The 13,341-nt window shown below is 41.2% G+C and overlaps 1 protein-coding gene across 1 annotated transcript in view; it reads right to left on the bottom strand.

The window, feature by feature from the left end:
* UBA6 (ubiquitin like modifier activating enzyme 6) overlaps positions 1-12,448 on the bottom strand; it is a 66,148-nt gene extending 53,700 nt beyond the window's left edge. Inside the window, exons 1-4 of the mRNA XM_004590856.3 lie at positions 12,271-12,448; positions 8,665-8,727; positions 1,148-1,242; positions 638-666 (exon numbers count right to left, since the gene is read on the bottom strand). Of these exons, the coding sequence (XP_004590913.2) occupies positions 638-666; positions 1,148-1,242; positions 8,665-8,727; positions 12,271-12,338 (255 nt within the window). The 5' untranslated portion in view covers positions 12,339-12,448. The remainder of the gene's footprint in view (positions 1-637; positions 667-1,147; positions 1,243-8,664; positions 8,728-12,270) is intronic.
* Between the last annotated feature and the right edge of the window lie 893 nt (positions 12,449-13,341).

Raw genomic sequence — 13,341 nt, 5'->3', positions numbered from 1 at the left:
AAGACAAGTGTATTCACTTCTCTAACACAATTTATACTTTTTTTAGATGTATTATCCTGTATACTTAGATTGAAACAAAACAAAACCCAGAGGCAAAAAAAGGATATGTAACTAGATCCATATACAGATGATCTTACTAAATATGAGTTATGGACACATAAAAACATTTATACAAAAGCTATTTTAAATCAACATATAAAATCCCCGCTCATGCACTGTGTTCCGAAAAAGAAAGAAAACTAACAAATTAGGAATGAGGTACTTTTTCTCACTCATCCTACTGGCATAAACTCAAGCAGACTGATGCCATACTCAAAAGGTGAATTATTCACTATCATACATTACTGTTGGGAATGTGACGGGCCCTTCTTAAAGGAAAGAAGGGTGGCAATTTCCAGCAAAATTGCCATTTAACATTTAACCTTTGACTAAGCAATTCCACTTTTAGGAAAACATCACAAAGATATATTGAGTGGAAAAAAAGAAACATGTCCAAGGATTTTAGATGCAGCACTACTTGTGACTGAGCACAATCAAGGTGTCTGCCAATGGGGACTACTTGATATAAAATACTATATGCCCACAGAATGTATTTCTACCAAACTATAAAAAATATTCACCAAGGATACTTACTCACCTTAATCCCTGCAAGAACAAGATTCTTGGCTATGAAAGAAACAAGAAAACCTTAATATTAGAATATTACGTCTTCACATAGACTGGTTACATCTCTGACAGGGTAACTTCAAAGTTTACAACTTGAATACAATCTCACAGAAAAGACAGAGAATACAGATTAGTATAATACAAAGAGCGGAAAATGCAATCTTATATAATCCTATCATCTTGAGGTGATTACCATTAAGATTTTAATGTGTTCTTTAAGACATATCTTTTGAAGATATGCGTGGTTGCTGTCATAATGAACTAATAGTGAGACTGGGCAGCAGTGGTTATTGACAGCACCAAGAGAGAAACAATGACAGTCATAATTAGTTCCTATAGAAGAATTTAACAGTAACATGAAACAGCCTTGCCAAAGGAAGAAAAACAATCTGGTCTAATTTTCTTTTATAGGAAATACAATTTACTCAATTTGTATTGCTCAAATGTGTCCAACAAAATTACGAATAAAAATATTGCTTACCAATTTCCAAACCGAGACCACCCATACCACTTAAGAAAACATGAGACTTTGCCATCTTCTGCATTGCTGTGTCTCCGAGAACATACCTCTGTCGACTGTAGGTAAAAGAAAGACAAAATGAATTATTTTGTCAAAATTATTAATCCTCTAAAGTTGTTTGCAACCTGATAGTCTACCTCTAGATCCTGCCTACATATTAATTTTGGATGACTTTTCTGGTTTAAAAATTCTCTAAATCAATTTCCAAATATGTGACACATTTTGAAAAATATACGTTTGGCACCCACAATTTCCTTCAAGCAATAGGAAATCAGTCTAGGAGTCCCTCTTTACACAAGTGCAGTAACACCTGGCTTCCTTTTATAATACTTCAGTGGTCATGACAGGCATTTGAGTTTGTCATTTCCACATTTTCTTTATTTTTACTTGAAAGGCAGATTTGATAGCGAGAGAGAGCGCCAGTGCCTTTGATCCACTAGTTCACTTCATTTGCTGCAATGGTCAGAACTGAGCTGATTTGAAGCCAGGAGCTTCTTCAGGTCTCACAAGTGGGTACAGTCCCAAAGACCTGAACCATCCTCCTCCGCTTTTGCAGCTCATAAAGAGAGATATAGATAGTGATCCAAATCAATGGAATAGCTGGGCCACGAACCAGATCCACATGGCATGCCAGCTCTGCAAGCTAGAGGATTAGGCCAATGGGCCAGCCCTTGCCATCTCCACTTTAAAACTTTGATGACAAACAGGATTTTGGAGACAAAAAGTTTGATTCTCTAAATTCAGATGACTTAACAATCCCATACATTACTTTAAATGTAAAACTAAAGTACATAAAGTACATTAGGTTATGTATCCTACAATACAAGATAGTGTCAGGATGGGAATTACGAAAACACATATTGACAATTTTAATAATTCATAAAGGTAAATGAGTCAGCAGAGTCTATCTGAAACAATGGAAAACTTGATGCTATAAAAGTTCTTGAATAATATAAATTCCAATACATTTTTAAAAATATTTATTCATTTTTATTGCAAAGTCAGACATACAGAGAAGAGAAGATACAGAAAGAAAGATCTGTTCATAGATTCATTCCCAAAGAGGTTGCAATGGCTGGAGCTGAGACGATCCGAAGCCAGGAACCCGGAGCCTCTTTCAGGCTGCCCACATGTGTGCAGGGTCCTAAGGCTTTGGGCCGTCCTCAACAACTTTCCCAGGCCACAGGCAGGAAGCTGGATGGGAAGCAGGGCTGCTGGGATTAGAACCGGCAGCCATATGGGACCCTGGCACATGCAAGGCAAGGACTTTAGCCACTAGGCCACTGTGCCAGGCCCTCCAACACATATTTGTAAGATTCACTTGATAGTGAATTTTGCTATAAACAAAAAATACTTTGGTAATCCATAGCTTACAAGTGTTTAACTATGGAATCAAAATATATACACACACTAAAATACATGTTTAAAAATATCTGATTTTCCTCCTGAAAAGTAGTTTCCTAGTCAAAATCTTACAATCTTTGCTATTTATTTCCTTGTTCCTAGAAGATATAGTAAATTTATTTATTTTTAGAAGCAGTACTAAGACATTTGTTTTAAAACTAGTCATTTTTTCATATCATTGAATACATAAGTAAAAAAGTGTCTTATATAATCTCATTATTTCTGTATCCCTAAATAACATATTTAAGTACTAATTTTAAATTTTATATTGAATCATTTTGATTATCTTCTTTTGCTTTGAATGAAACTAATTCTATTCATACTGACAGACGTAGCTCATCATTAATTTTTAATTTCTGCTGTGTTCCACTACAGTATGCTAATATAATACACTAATTTATCTGCTGTTTCGGACAGCTTCCAATAATAGAGCTAGGAGCATTCATCATTTTTTTTTTTTTTTTAACAATCTAAATAGCCCAATAACATGCACTGAGATTGAATCAACAATTAAAGCCCTCCCAACCAAGAAAAGCCCGGGACCAGATGGCTTCACTGCTGAATTCTAGCAAACGTTTAAGGAAGAACTAACCCCAATCTTACACAAGCTTTTTCAAACAATAGAAAAAGAGGCAATTCTTCCAAACTCGTTCTATGAAGCTAATATCACTTTAATACCAAAGCCAGAGAGAGAAACAACAGAAAAAGAGAACTACAGACCGATATCCTTGATGAACATAGATGCAAAGATCTTCAATAAAATATTAGCCAACAGGATCCAACAATACATCAGGCAGATTATTCACCCGGACCAGGTGGGATTCATCCCAGGTATGCAAGGATGGTTCAACATTCGCGAAACAATAAATGTGATACATCACATCAACAAGTTGACTCATAAAAACCATATGATCCTCTCAATAGATGCAGAGAAGGCATTTGATAAAATCCAACACCACTTCATGTTAAAAACCCTAAATAAGATAGGCACAGAAGGAACATTCTACAACATAATCAAAGCAATTTATGATAAACCCAATGCCAATATCATACTAAATGGGGAAAGACTAGAAGCCTTCCCGTTAAAATCTGGAACTAGACAGGGATGTTCACTCTCACCGCTACTCTTCAATATAGTTTTGGAAGTCCTTGCCAGAGCTATTAGACAAGAAAAAGCAATTAAAGGAATACAAATTGGAAATGAGGAATTAAAATTATCACTATTCGCAGATGACATGATTCTCTATATAGCAGAACCAAAAGACTCAGTCAAAAGACTATTGGAACTCATAAGAGACTTTGGCAAAGTAGCAGGATACAAAATTAATGAACACAAATCAATGGCATTCGTGTATACAAATAATTCCGCCACTGAGGAAGAAATTGTAAGTACAGTTCCCTTTAAAATAGAGGAAAGGAATCTTAAATACCTAGGAATTAAGTTAACTAAAGATGTGAAAGACTTCTACGATGAAAACTATAAATCATTTAAAAAAGAAATAGAAGAAGATCTTGAAAAATGGAGAACCTTACCATGTTCTTGGATTGGCAGGACCAACATTATCAAAATGGCCTTATTACCGAAAGCAATATATAGATTCAACGCAATCCCAATCAAAATCCCAGCAATATTCTTCTCAGAAATAGAAAAGATGATACAGAAGTTCATCTGGAACCACAAAAGACCACGAATAGCTAAAGCTGTCTTGAAAAATAGAAATCAAACTGGAGGAATCACAATTCCAGACCTCAAGACATACTATAGAGCAGTGGTTATCAAAACAGTTTGGTACTGGTACAGAAACAGAGAAAATGATCAGTGGAATAGAATAGAAACACCAGAAGGGGATCCACACATGTATAGTCAACTAATCTTTGACAAGAAAACAGAAAACAATCCAGGTAAAAAACCTGGTCTATTCAATAAAAGCTGTTGGGACAACTGGATAACAGCTTGCAGAATAAAGAAGCAGGACCCGTACCTGACGCACTATACAAAAATCAGCTCTAATTGGCTCAAGGATTTAAATCTACACCCAGAAACCATTAAATTACTAAAGGAAAACATAGGAAGCACACTCCAAGATATAGGAACAGGGAAAGACTTTCTAGAAAAGACGCTTAAAGCAACGGCAATCAAATCCAAAATGAACAAATGGGACTATATCAAACTAAAAAGTTTCTGTACAGCAAAAGAAACAATTAAAAAAGTGAAGAAACAACCAACAGAATGGGAAAAAATTTTTGCATTCTACACAAGTGACAGTGGACTAATATCTAGGATCTACAAAGAGCTTCAGAAACCCAAGGATAGTGAAAAAATAAACCCTGTAGCAAAATGGGCAAAGGAAATGAACAGATGTTTCTCAAAAGAACAGATACAAATAGCTAATAAACATATGAAAAGATGCTCAGGCTCTCTAGCCATCAGAGAGATACAAATGAAAACCACCTTGAGGTACCACCTAACTCCTGTGAGACTGGCCTACATTCAGAATTCGAAAAACAACACATGCTGGCGTGGATGTGGGGAGAAAGGTACCCTCCTTCACTGCTGGTGGGAGTGTAGGCTAGTACAATCATTGTGGAAATCCATATGGAGAGTGCTTGGAAAATTGCAAATAAACCTGCCATGTGACCCAGCAATCCCACTCTTAGGAATATACCCAACAGAAGTGAAATCTGCATACGAGAAGGGGATCTGTAATCCTATATTCACAGCAGCACAATCCACAATAGCAATGACATGGAAACAAACCAGATGTGCATCTAAGGAAGAATGGTTAAAAAAACTGTGGTACATCTATTCAATGGAATATTATTCAGCTGTCAAGAACGATATTATTCTATTCAAAACCAGGTGGTCCCAACTAGAAACTATTATGCTCAGCGAAATGAGTCAATCACAAAAGAATAAATACCATATATTCTCTCTCACATAAGGAAGCCAACATGGAAAGGTGGAGTTCATCAAGTGCCCATGGAGTTCTGATCTAAATATAGATTGCTGCAAGTAAGGTCCCACGGCAAGAGATGGTGAAAATTCTCTGTTCTAGGCATGTAGGCATTCCATGGATGAAGTAACAGCAGAGTATACTTAGCATGTTGTGAACATGAATATGGCAAATTGGCAGTTTTTGTCAGTTGCTGGCAATAGTTTAGAGTGATGACAAATATTATTTTGATTTTTTTGTGTGTTATTTAGTTATGAGGAAAGTGTATGGTAAGCAGTCCATTTGATGGTTTACTAATTTCCTCGCTGTTGAGAAGTCCGAGTTGATTATGTATTTAATATGATAACCATTTGTGTGCTGTGAATTGCATTAAGAGTTATGTAGGGCAGAGTTGATGCTTACTAAATGTACAAAATGGATTGATGAGATTAGCCAGTTAAATCTTTTCACCAGTAAGGCACTCAACAGCCCATGAGATATTTATTAAAAATGTCAAGTAAATCCTCTTATTTTTGTATCATAGTGTCAAATAGCAGTAAAATAAACATATTAAGATCGTTAATCTACTGCTATGTTTCACTGTAAAATTTACCTTTGTTAAAATTTGCTTCTGTTCAAATTTGTTGAGACCGCACGTAAAAGTATCCTAATATTATTTTGGCTGGTATTTTCTAATTACTGTATAATATTTTGGGAATGCAAATTTTATTTGAATGTCAACTACAGTTAAGCATGTGTCGTTTGTTTTTCTTACTCAGGTTTTGTAATTTGATGGAATGTTTTTAACACAGTTTAATAAATGTTTGATTTAAAAAAAAAAGATTTATTCATTTTATTACAGCCAGATATACACAGAGGAGGAGAGACAGAGAGGAAGATCTTCCATCCGATGATTCAATCCCCAAGTGAGCCACAACGGGCCTATGCATGCCAGTCCGAAGCCGGGAACCAGGAACCTCTTCTGGGTCTCCCACACGGGTGCAGGGTCCCAATGCATTGGGCCGTCCTCAACTGCTTTCCCAGGCCACAAGCAGGGAGCTGGATGGGAAGTGGAGCTGCCAGGAATAGAACCGGCGCCCATATGGGATCCCAGGGCTTTCAAGGTGAGGACTTTAGCCGCTAGGCCACGCCGCCGGGCCCGAGCATTCATTTTCTAAAGATTTAGTTTTTATTTTTTATTGGAAAGGCATGAGCATTCTTATAAATATTTCCTGGTGCATTCTTGCATATGTTTGTATAATGTATACATTGAGAGGGAAAAGAACATAAGGTGATATAGTTACATGAGTTTATTCTGTATCTCTAACTTTAAACACGTAAGAACTTACCTTAAATTCTACCTATGTAAGATGTATTTTCTGTAACTACACAGAAAAGAACCTAATGATTTTTAAAAAAGTATAGACATGTTTTTTAAAAAATTTTGTATTTGAAAATGAGAAAGATAGGGCCCGGCAGCGTGGCCTAGCGGCTAAAGTCCTCGCTTTGAACGCCCCGGGATCCCATATGGGTGCCGGTTCTAATCCCGGCAGCTCCACTTCCCATCCAGCTCCCTGCTTGTGGCCTGGGAAAGCAGCCAAGGACGGCCCAAAGCTTTGGGACCCTGCACCCACGTGGGAGATCCGGCTTCGGATCATTGCAGCACTGGCTGTTGCGGTCACTTGGGGAGTGAATCATCGGATGGAGGATCTTCCTCTCTGTCTCTCCTCCTCTCTGTATATCTGACTTTGTAATAAAAATAAATAAATCTTAAAAAAAAAAAAAGAGGGCCTGGCGGCATGGCCTAGCAGCTAAAGTCCTCGCCTTGAAAGCCCCGGGATCCCATATGGGCACCGGTTCTAATCCCGGCAGCTCCACTTCCCATCCAGCTCCCTGCTTGTGGCCTGGGAAAGCAGTTGAGGACCCTGCACCCGTGTGGGAGACCTGGAAGAGGTTCCTGGTTCCGGGCATCAGACTGGCACGCACCGGCCCGTTGCGGCTCACTTGGGGAGTGAAACATCGGATGGAAGATCTTCTCTGTCTCTCCTCCTCTCTGTATATCCGGCTTTCCAATAACAATAAATCTTTAAAAAAAAAAAGAAAAAAGAAAAGAAAAGAAAAAAGAAAATGAGAAAGATGTTCTATACACCGTTTCACTGCTTAAATGTCTCCGCACCAGCCAGCACCCTAGTCCAGAACTCAATGAGGTCTGCCATACGGGTGGCAGGGACGTAAGCACTTGGGTTTTCTTTCACCTGCTCCCTCTCGGGTGCCCATTAACAGTAGGCTAGAATGCACAGTGGAGCTAGGACTCAATCCCAGGTACTTCTATATGGGATGCAATTGTCTTAACCACTGCACTCACACCTCTTACACAAACAACTGCAAACTACTCAAAAAAAATATTATTAGGAATGAGAATAATGCATATATTTAATTTTTTTAATTACTAAGAGGTATTTAAATTTTATGAATAGAAATCCCATCAAATTCCATTCAAATCACAACCCTTCAATCATACATTTCACTACAAAATATAAGACGCGGGGCTGGTGTCATGGCACAGAAGGCTAAACTTCCATCTGTGGCATCAGCATTCCATCTGGGTGCTGGTTCATGTCCTGGCTGCCCACTTCAGATGCAGCTCCTTACTTATGGCCTGGGAAAGTAGCAAGAGCACAGCTGAAGTCTTTGAGCCACTGCACCCACGTGGGAGACCTGGAGAGGCCCCTGGATTTAGATCACCTTAGTTAAAGCCATTACAGTCACCTGGGGAGTGAATCAGCAGCTGGAAGATTCTCTTTCTCTCTGTTCTGCCTTTCAAATAAAAATAAATCTTAAAAAATACAGATAAAATTTCCTAATGAGATTAAATTTAAGAGATCCAATTGTCTAGACACCACTGGTTTTTCATGAGGCTTCTGCAATGACAGCAAAATCCTTAGTCCTACTACCTAACCCTGTTGCTGCTGAGATTTAACTTACTGAAGGTTGTAGACTACATAGAACAAAAACACAGCAGCAAAAATAAAAACCAGAAAACCCTTAAAATATTTACACATGGTGCTTTGAAATGGACTATTGAAGTTATTTGATAACAAGGACTGGAGAAGTAAGTTTCAGTTTCCATGAAGTTCTTACCTATATAACGCATCATCTATCTCCACAGGTTCGGCTGACATCATTGACGAATTCTTAATTGTACTGCAGGCAAAAAGCAAACTTGCTTAAGAGCAGGTATGACAACATGCATTTTATAATGTAACATTTGATCACAAATAGGATTAACGAATTATTGAAGGTATTTATAAGCCAATATATGTAATTACATCTTGATTTGATCTACCACTTGCTGTAGATTTTCCAAAACGCATTAAAATTGAAATGCACTGACTGCGTGGTGCTGCATGCGGCCCTGGGCCGTTTCACTCTCAGGCGCCGTCTTACGCTCATGTGTACTGATGGAGCTAACTGCAGCAGTTCTGTCCCACGGACCTTCTCCACATATGCACTCTCTCCTGATAAACTCAGTCTCCTATTTACCATATTCTGCTGATACAGAACTGATTTTTGCTCTTTTAGATGTGGTATACACTGTTTTTTTTCTTCTGACCTCCAGATGCTATATACCTACCAAAACACTGACTCTATTCTGACATCTGTTTGGCACCACCAACTTGAAAAAGCTCAAAATAATCCAACTTCCCTTTCCAGTCTCATTTTTGATACCATCACTCAGTTGGGGCTAAAATCACTACCTTCTTGCTTAACCCATTCCTTTACTTTCTCCACCTGTGGGTCCTGTTAGCTCTAACTTCCAAAGACATCCTGAATCTTATCACTTATCATTAATCAGTGCAACATTATGGCAAACCACCATCATATTTCACCTGATTTAAAGACTTCTTTAATCTTCCCTATTTCACTACTGTTTTGCGCCTTTGATTCTTCACATAAGTCTGAATGTTTTAAGATGCAGACAGACATCATTCCCCCCTAACCTTCAGATTTACTTTACTCTTAAAATTCAAAATCTGACCATGACCAATAGGGCATATTTCCCATCTCCCCAATTTCAACTCTACTTCTTGGTGTCTTCTTGTCACACTGGCTGACCTGCTGTTCCTCAAAAAGCCAAGCTTGCTTCCATCCCAAAGTTTTCACATTATTCCCTGTGCTAGGTACGTCTTTCTTTCATATCTCAGAATAACTTTTATCTTTGCTTATTTTTTTAAAAGATTTGTTTTTACTGGAAAAGTAGGTTTACAGAAGAGAGACAGAAAAATCTTCCATCCACTGGTTCACTCCCCAGTTGGCCACAACTGAGCTGAAGGTAGAAGCCAGGAGCCTTTTCCATGTGGGTACAGGGTATCAAGGCTTTGGGCCATCCTCTGCTGCTCTGCCAGCCCTCTAGCAGGGAGCTGGATGGAAAGTGGAGCAGCCAGGACAGAAACATAGGATATCGACCTGCACTTGCAGGTGATTATAAGGCAAGTGAGCCATGGAGAAGTTCAACTTATCTTTTAAACTATATTAAAATACTACCTCATAAATAACACAGATACTTGCAGATCATGACTGGCTTCTCTAAGTCACCAACTCATTAACCTTTTACATAAATTCAAATGACTTATCATTAACTGTTGTCTATGACCCACCACTTCAATAGAATGCACTGTCTGTTAAAAACTCTTTACTGTATACCAAATATCTAAAACAGTATGCAGCATTTAAAAATAATAGGTAATACAATGCCACACATTGTTTTAAATGGTTTAGATGTACAATTCAGTGAACCCTTACGATAACCTTGCAACATATGCAGTACTGTCAGCTGCAGGAAAGAAGCAGGCTGAGAGATTAACTTATAACTCACTAGGACCACAGAGTAGGTGGGTCCAAGGCACAGTAATGAATCGACCCAGGCAGTGTGTTCCTGACTACCATCTTATGCTGTCTAGTGTTTCACAGCAGGCAAACAAGAAGCACTCAAGAAGTATCTGTTAACTGAATTTTAGAAATTAACTTCCCACAAATCAAGCTAAACATACTACTGTGACAAGGTATACACGCTGGAGCAATGCATGATTTATAGCAGTGTGTTCCAAATTTTTCACAGGGCAGCATACAAAGAAAAACTAGATTTGTAGATAAGAGGCAAGAGGAAGAGGGAATTAGCTTGGGGCATTTAGGCCTAAGCCACCATGAGAGCTGAGTTCAGTAACTCGGCAAGAAAAAGTGCAATGTGTTCCAAGTTGTGGGACACTCCAGTCCTCTGTAACAGGGCTCTAAAAACAATGAGAGCATGAAATTCAAGTTTGGAATTCAACTGCATTAGCCTGGAACTGGTACAGAAGCACTATCACCAAGTTCTATCAACTTCTAGCCAATTAAATTGGTTAACTGTTACAGAAACACTAGGTTGCTGCTGAAAGCCAACTTAAAAGATAGCTGAGTACTAACAGATTTGAATACAATCTGTACACATACAGCCACACTCCCAGTCAAATATTTCCAGTTACAGAGTTCCTGCAGTCCCACCCCAGCACACTTTCACTTGCTGGCTTCCCAGCATGGGGTGGTGGTAGTGGAAAATAACAGTCTGGATAGAATTCTTACAGATAAATGAGAAGTGCCACACTATAATTTTCTATCACTAAATGATATGACTGGCATTTACTTATCATAAAGATCTACCTCACTGGACAACCCTAGAAAATCAAAAACACAAAACACCTACAAGACAATTAAAACTGCTTAAGGCTGAAGAAATGCTCATTTTAAAAGAGTTACTTATTTGAAAGGTACTGTTAGAAGGAGAGACAGAGCTAACTTTTATTAGCTGGTTCACTCCTCAGAGGGTACCCAAATGCCACAGCTGGGCCAGCCTTCCCCTCCTCCCGCCCACCCACAGGAAAAATCTCGAAGCTTCTTCAGGATCTCCACGTGGGGCCCAAGCACTTAGGGCCACCTGCTGCTACTTTCCCCTTTCGGGGGGTGCGTTGGCAGGGAGCTGGGGCAGTGCTGACCTGCCCCCACTTGTTGTGCCCGCAGGGATCTGTTACCCTAAGAACCCCCTAAGTTTTTCATAGTGCGTAATAATCTCTCAAGAAAATCTGGCAGCGTTGGTAACTGCAGATAACATCTTGGTCCCAAGAGCATTCCTTCAGTCTGAAACTGGCTCAACAGCTACAGGTTTGGGCCAGTCTCATGTCCACTGACAACGATGTAACCCATCACTTCCATCTTGGGCAGTTTGAGGCCTGCACAGGGCAGCAGCAGCCCCAGCCCTGACCAGAGGGCCACCGACTCACTCCTGCTGTCCCCTCTGGCGACAGTTTGCAGAGGACGCCGCTGCAGGCGGGTGCACACCGGCGCCCACAGGTCTCACTCCGCCCTAAGAGGCCACGGTCCGGGGCCTGGCACCAGGCAGGAAGCCCCATTTCTAACACTGTCCTCGGTCGGGGGTCGCCGAGATTCGGTGAACGCGGGGAAGGGGGCTGCCGGACGCGACCGGAACTGAGAACGCCCAGGAGGCGGCGGGAAACGGACTTGGGCCGGGGAGGGCCGGGGCGGCCGAGGCCCGAGCCCACGCCGCCACACCCACCCCTCGCGTCCCTCCAGCCTCCCCGGCTGGCTCGGCGGGGCCCCGCGGCCTTCCTCGCCCTCCCCGGGCCGTCCGAGGGCACAGAGGCAGAAAGCCCGCCCGACACGCCTGTCCTCTTCGTACTCACAACGTCCTCTCACCTGCCAGCCCCCCAGGACGAACAGGACGCCGCTTCCCCCCGAGGTACCGCGACCGGCTCCGACTCCATCGCCGCCTCAGACGCCGCGCCGCCACAGGCTTCGAGAAGACGGGAGGGGGCGGGGCTGCGGGAGGTGGTCAAGGGACGGGTGTGACGTCATCGCTGGGGCGGGCCCGGAGAGATGCGGAGTCCGCCCCGCCTTCCCGGCATCCTCTGGGGTACCACGGTTTCCGGTTTGGGTGTGGCCTTGGGGAGGCGTGAGGTTCAGGTGGCTGAAGCAGTGGCGGCGGCTGCGACGTAGAAGAGACGGACGTCAGGGGAGCCCAAACACCGAAGTTACTAGGAACCCGCGCGATTTTGAAACCGAGTTGCAGAGCCCTAGGAATCTAGTTGCAGAAAGGGAAACCAGGACCTTGGGGCAGTACAACGTACTGGTCGAGGACATGCAGCCAAACACTGTCAGGTTATGAGAACAAGTTGTTGAAGGGTCCCGCTTCTTTTTTGTTTGTTTTTTATGTTTTTTAAAGCTGTATTTATTTTTATTATAAAGTCAGAGAGGAGGAGAGACAGAGAGGAAGGTCTTCTGTCCGGTGATTCACTCCCCAAGTAACTGCAACGGCCAGTGCTGCGCTGATCTGAAGCCAGGAGCCAGGAGCCCCTCCTGGGTCTCCCACACAGGTAAAGGGTCCCAAGGCTTTGGGCCGTCCTCGACTGCTTTCCCAGGCTACAAGCAGGGAGCTGGATGGGAATCGGGGCTTCCGGGATTAGAACTGGCACCCATTCAGAATTCTGGTGTGTGCAAGGCGAGGACTTTAGCCGCTAGGCCACGCCGCCGGGCCCGGGTCCCACTTTTAAGTTTGTTAATTATAATTATAATTTCTTAATTATAAGAACAAGGAGGTAGACAGAATTACATTAGCATTTTTCTTTCATTTTAAATAATCATATGGTTATTTGAAGAAATGGATGTAGAACTTAAAAATCTGACGTTATGTTGTGACTTTAGGGATTATAATTGTAATGTTGGATAATCTTCATTAAAGTTTCTTCCCCTCCCCTGTGTGCCAGAGTC

Source organism: Ochotona princeps, chromosome 7, assembly GCF_030435755.1.
Source record: "Ochotona princeps isolate mOchPri1 chromosome 7, mOchPri1.hap1, whole genome shotgun sequence".
Classification (NCBI taxonomy): Eukaryota; Metazoa; Chordata; class Mammalia; order Lagomorpha; family Ochotonidae; genus Ochotona; species Ochotona princeps.
The sequence above is the reverse complement of the archived record's forward strand: the minus strand, read 5'-3'. Positions and strand labels throughout refer to the sequence as shown.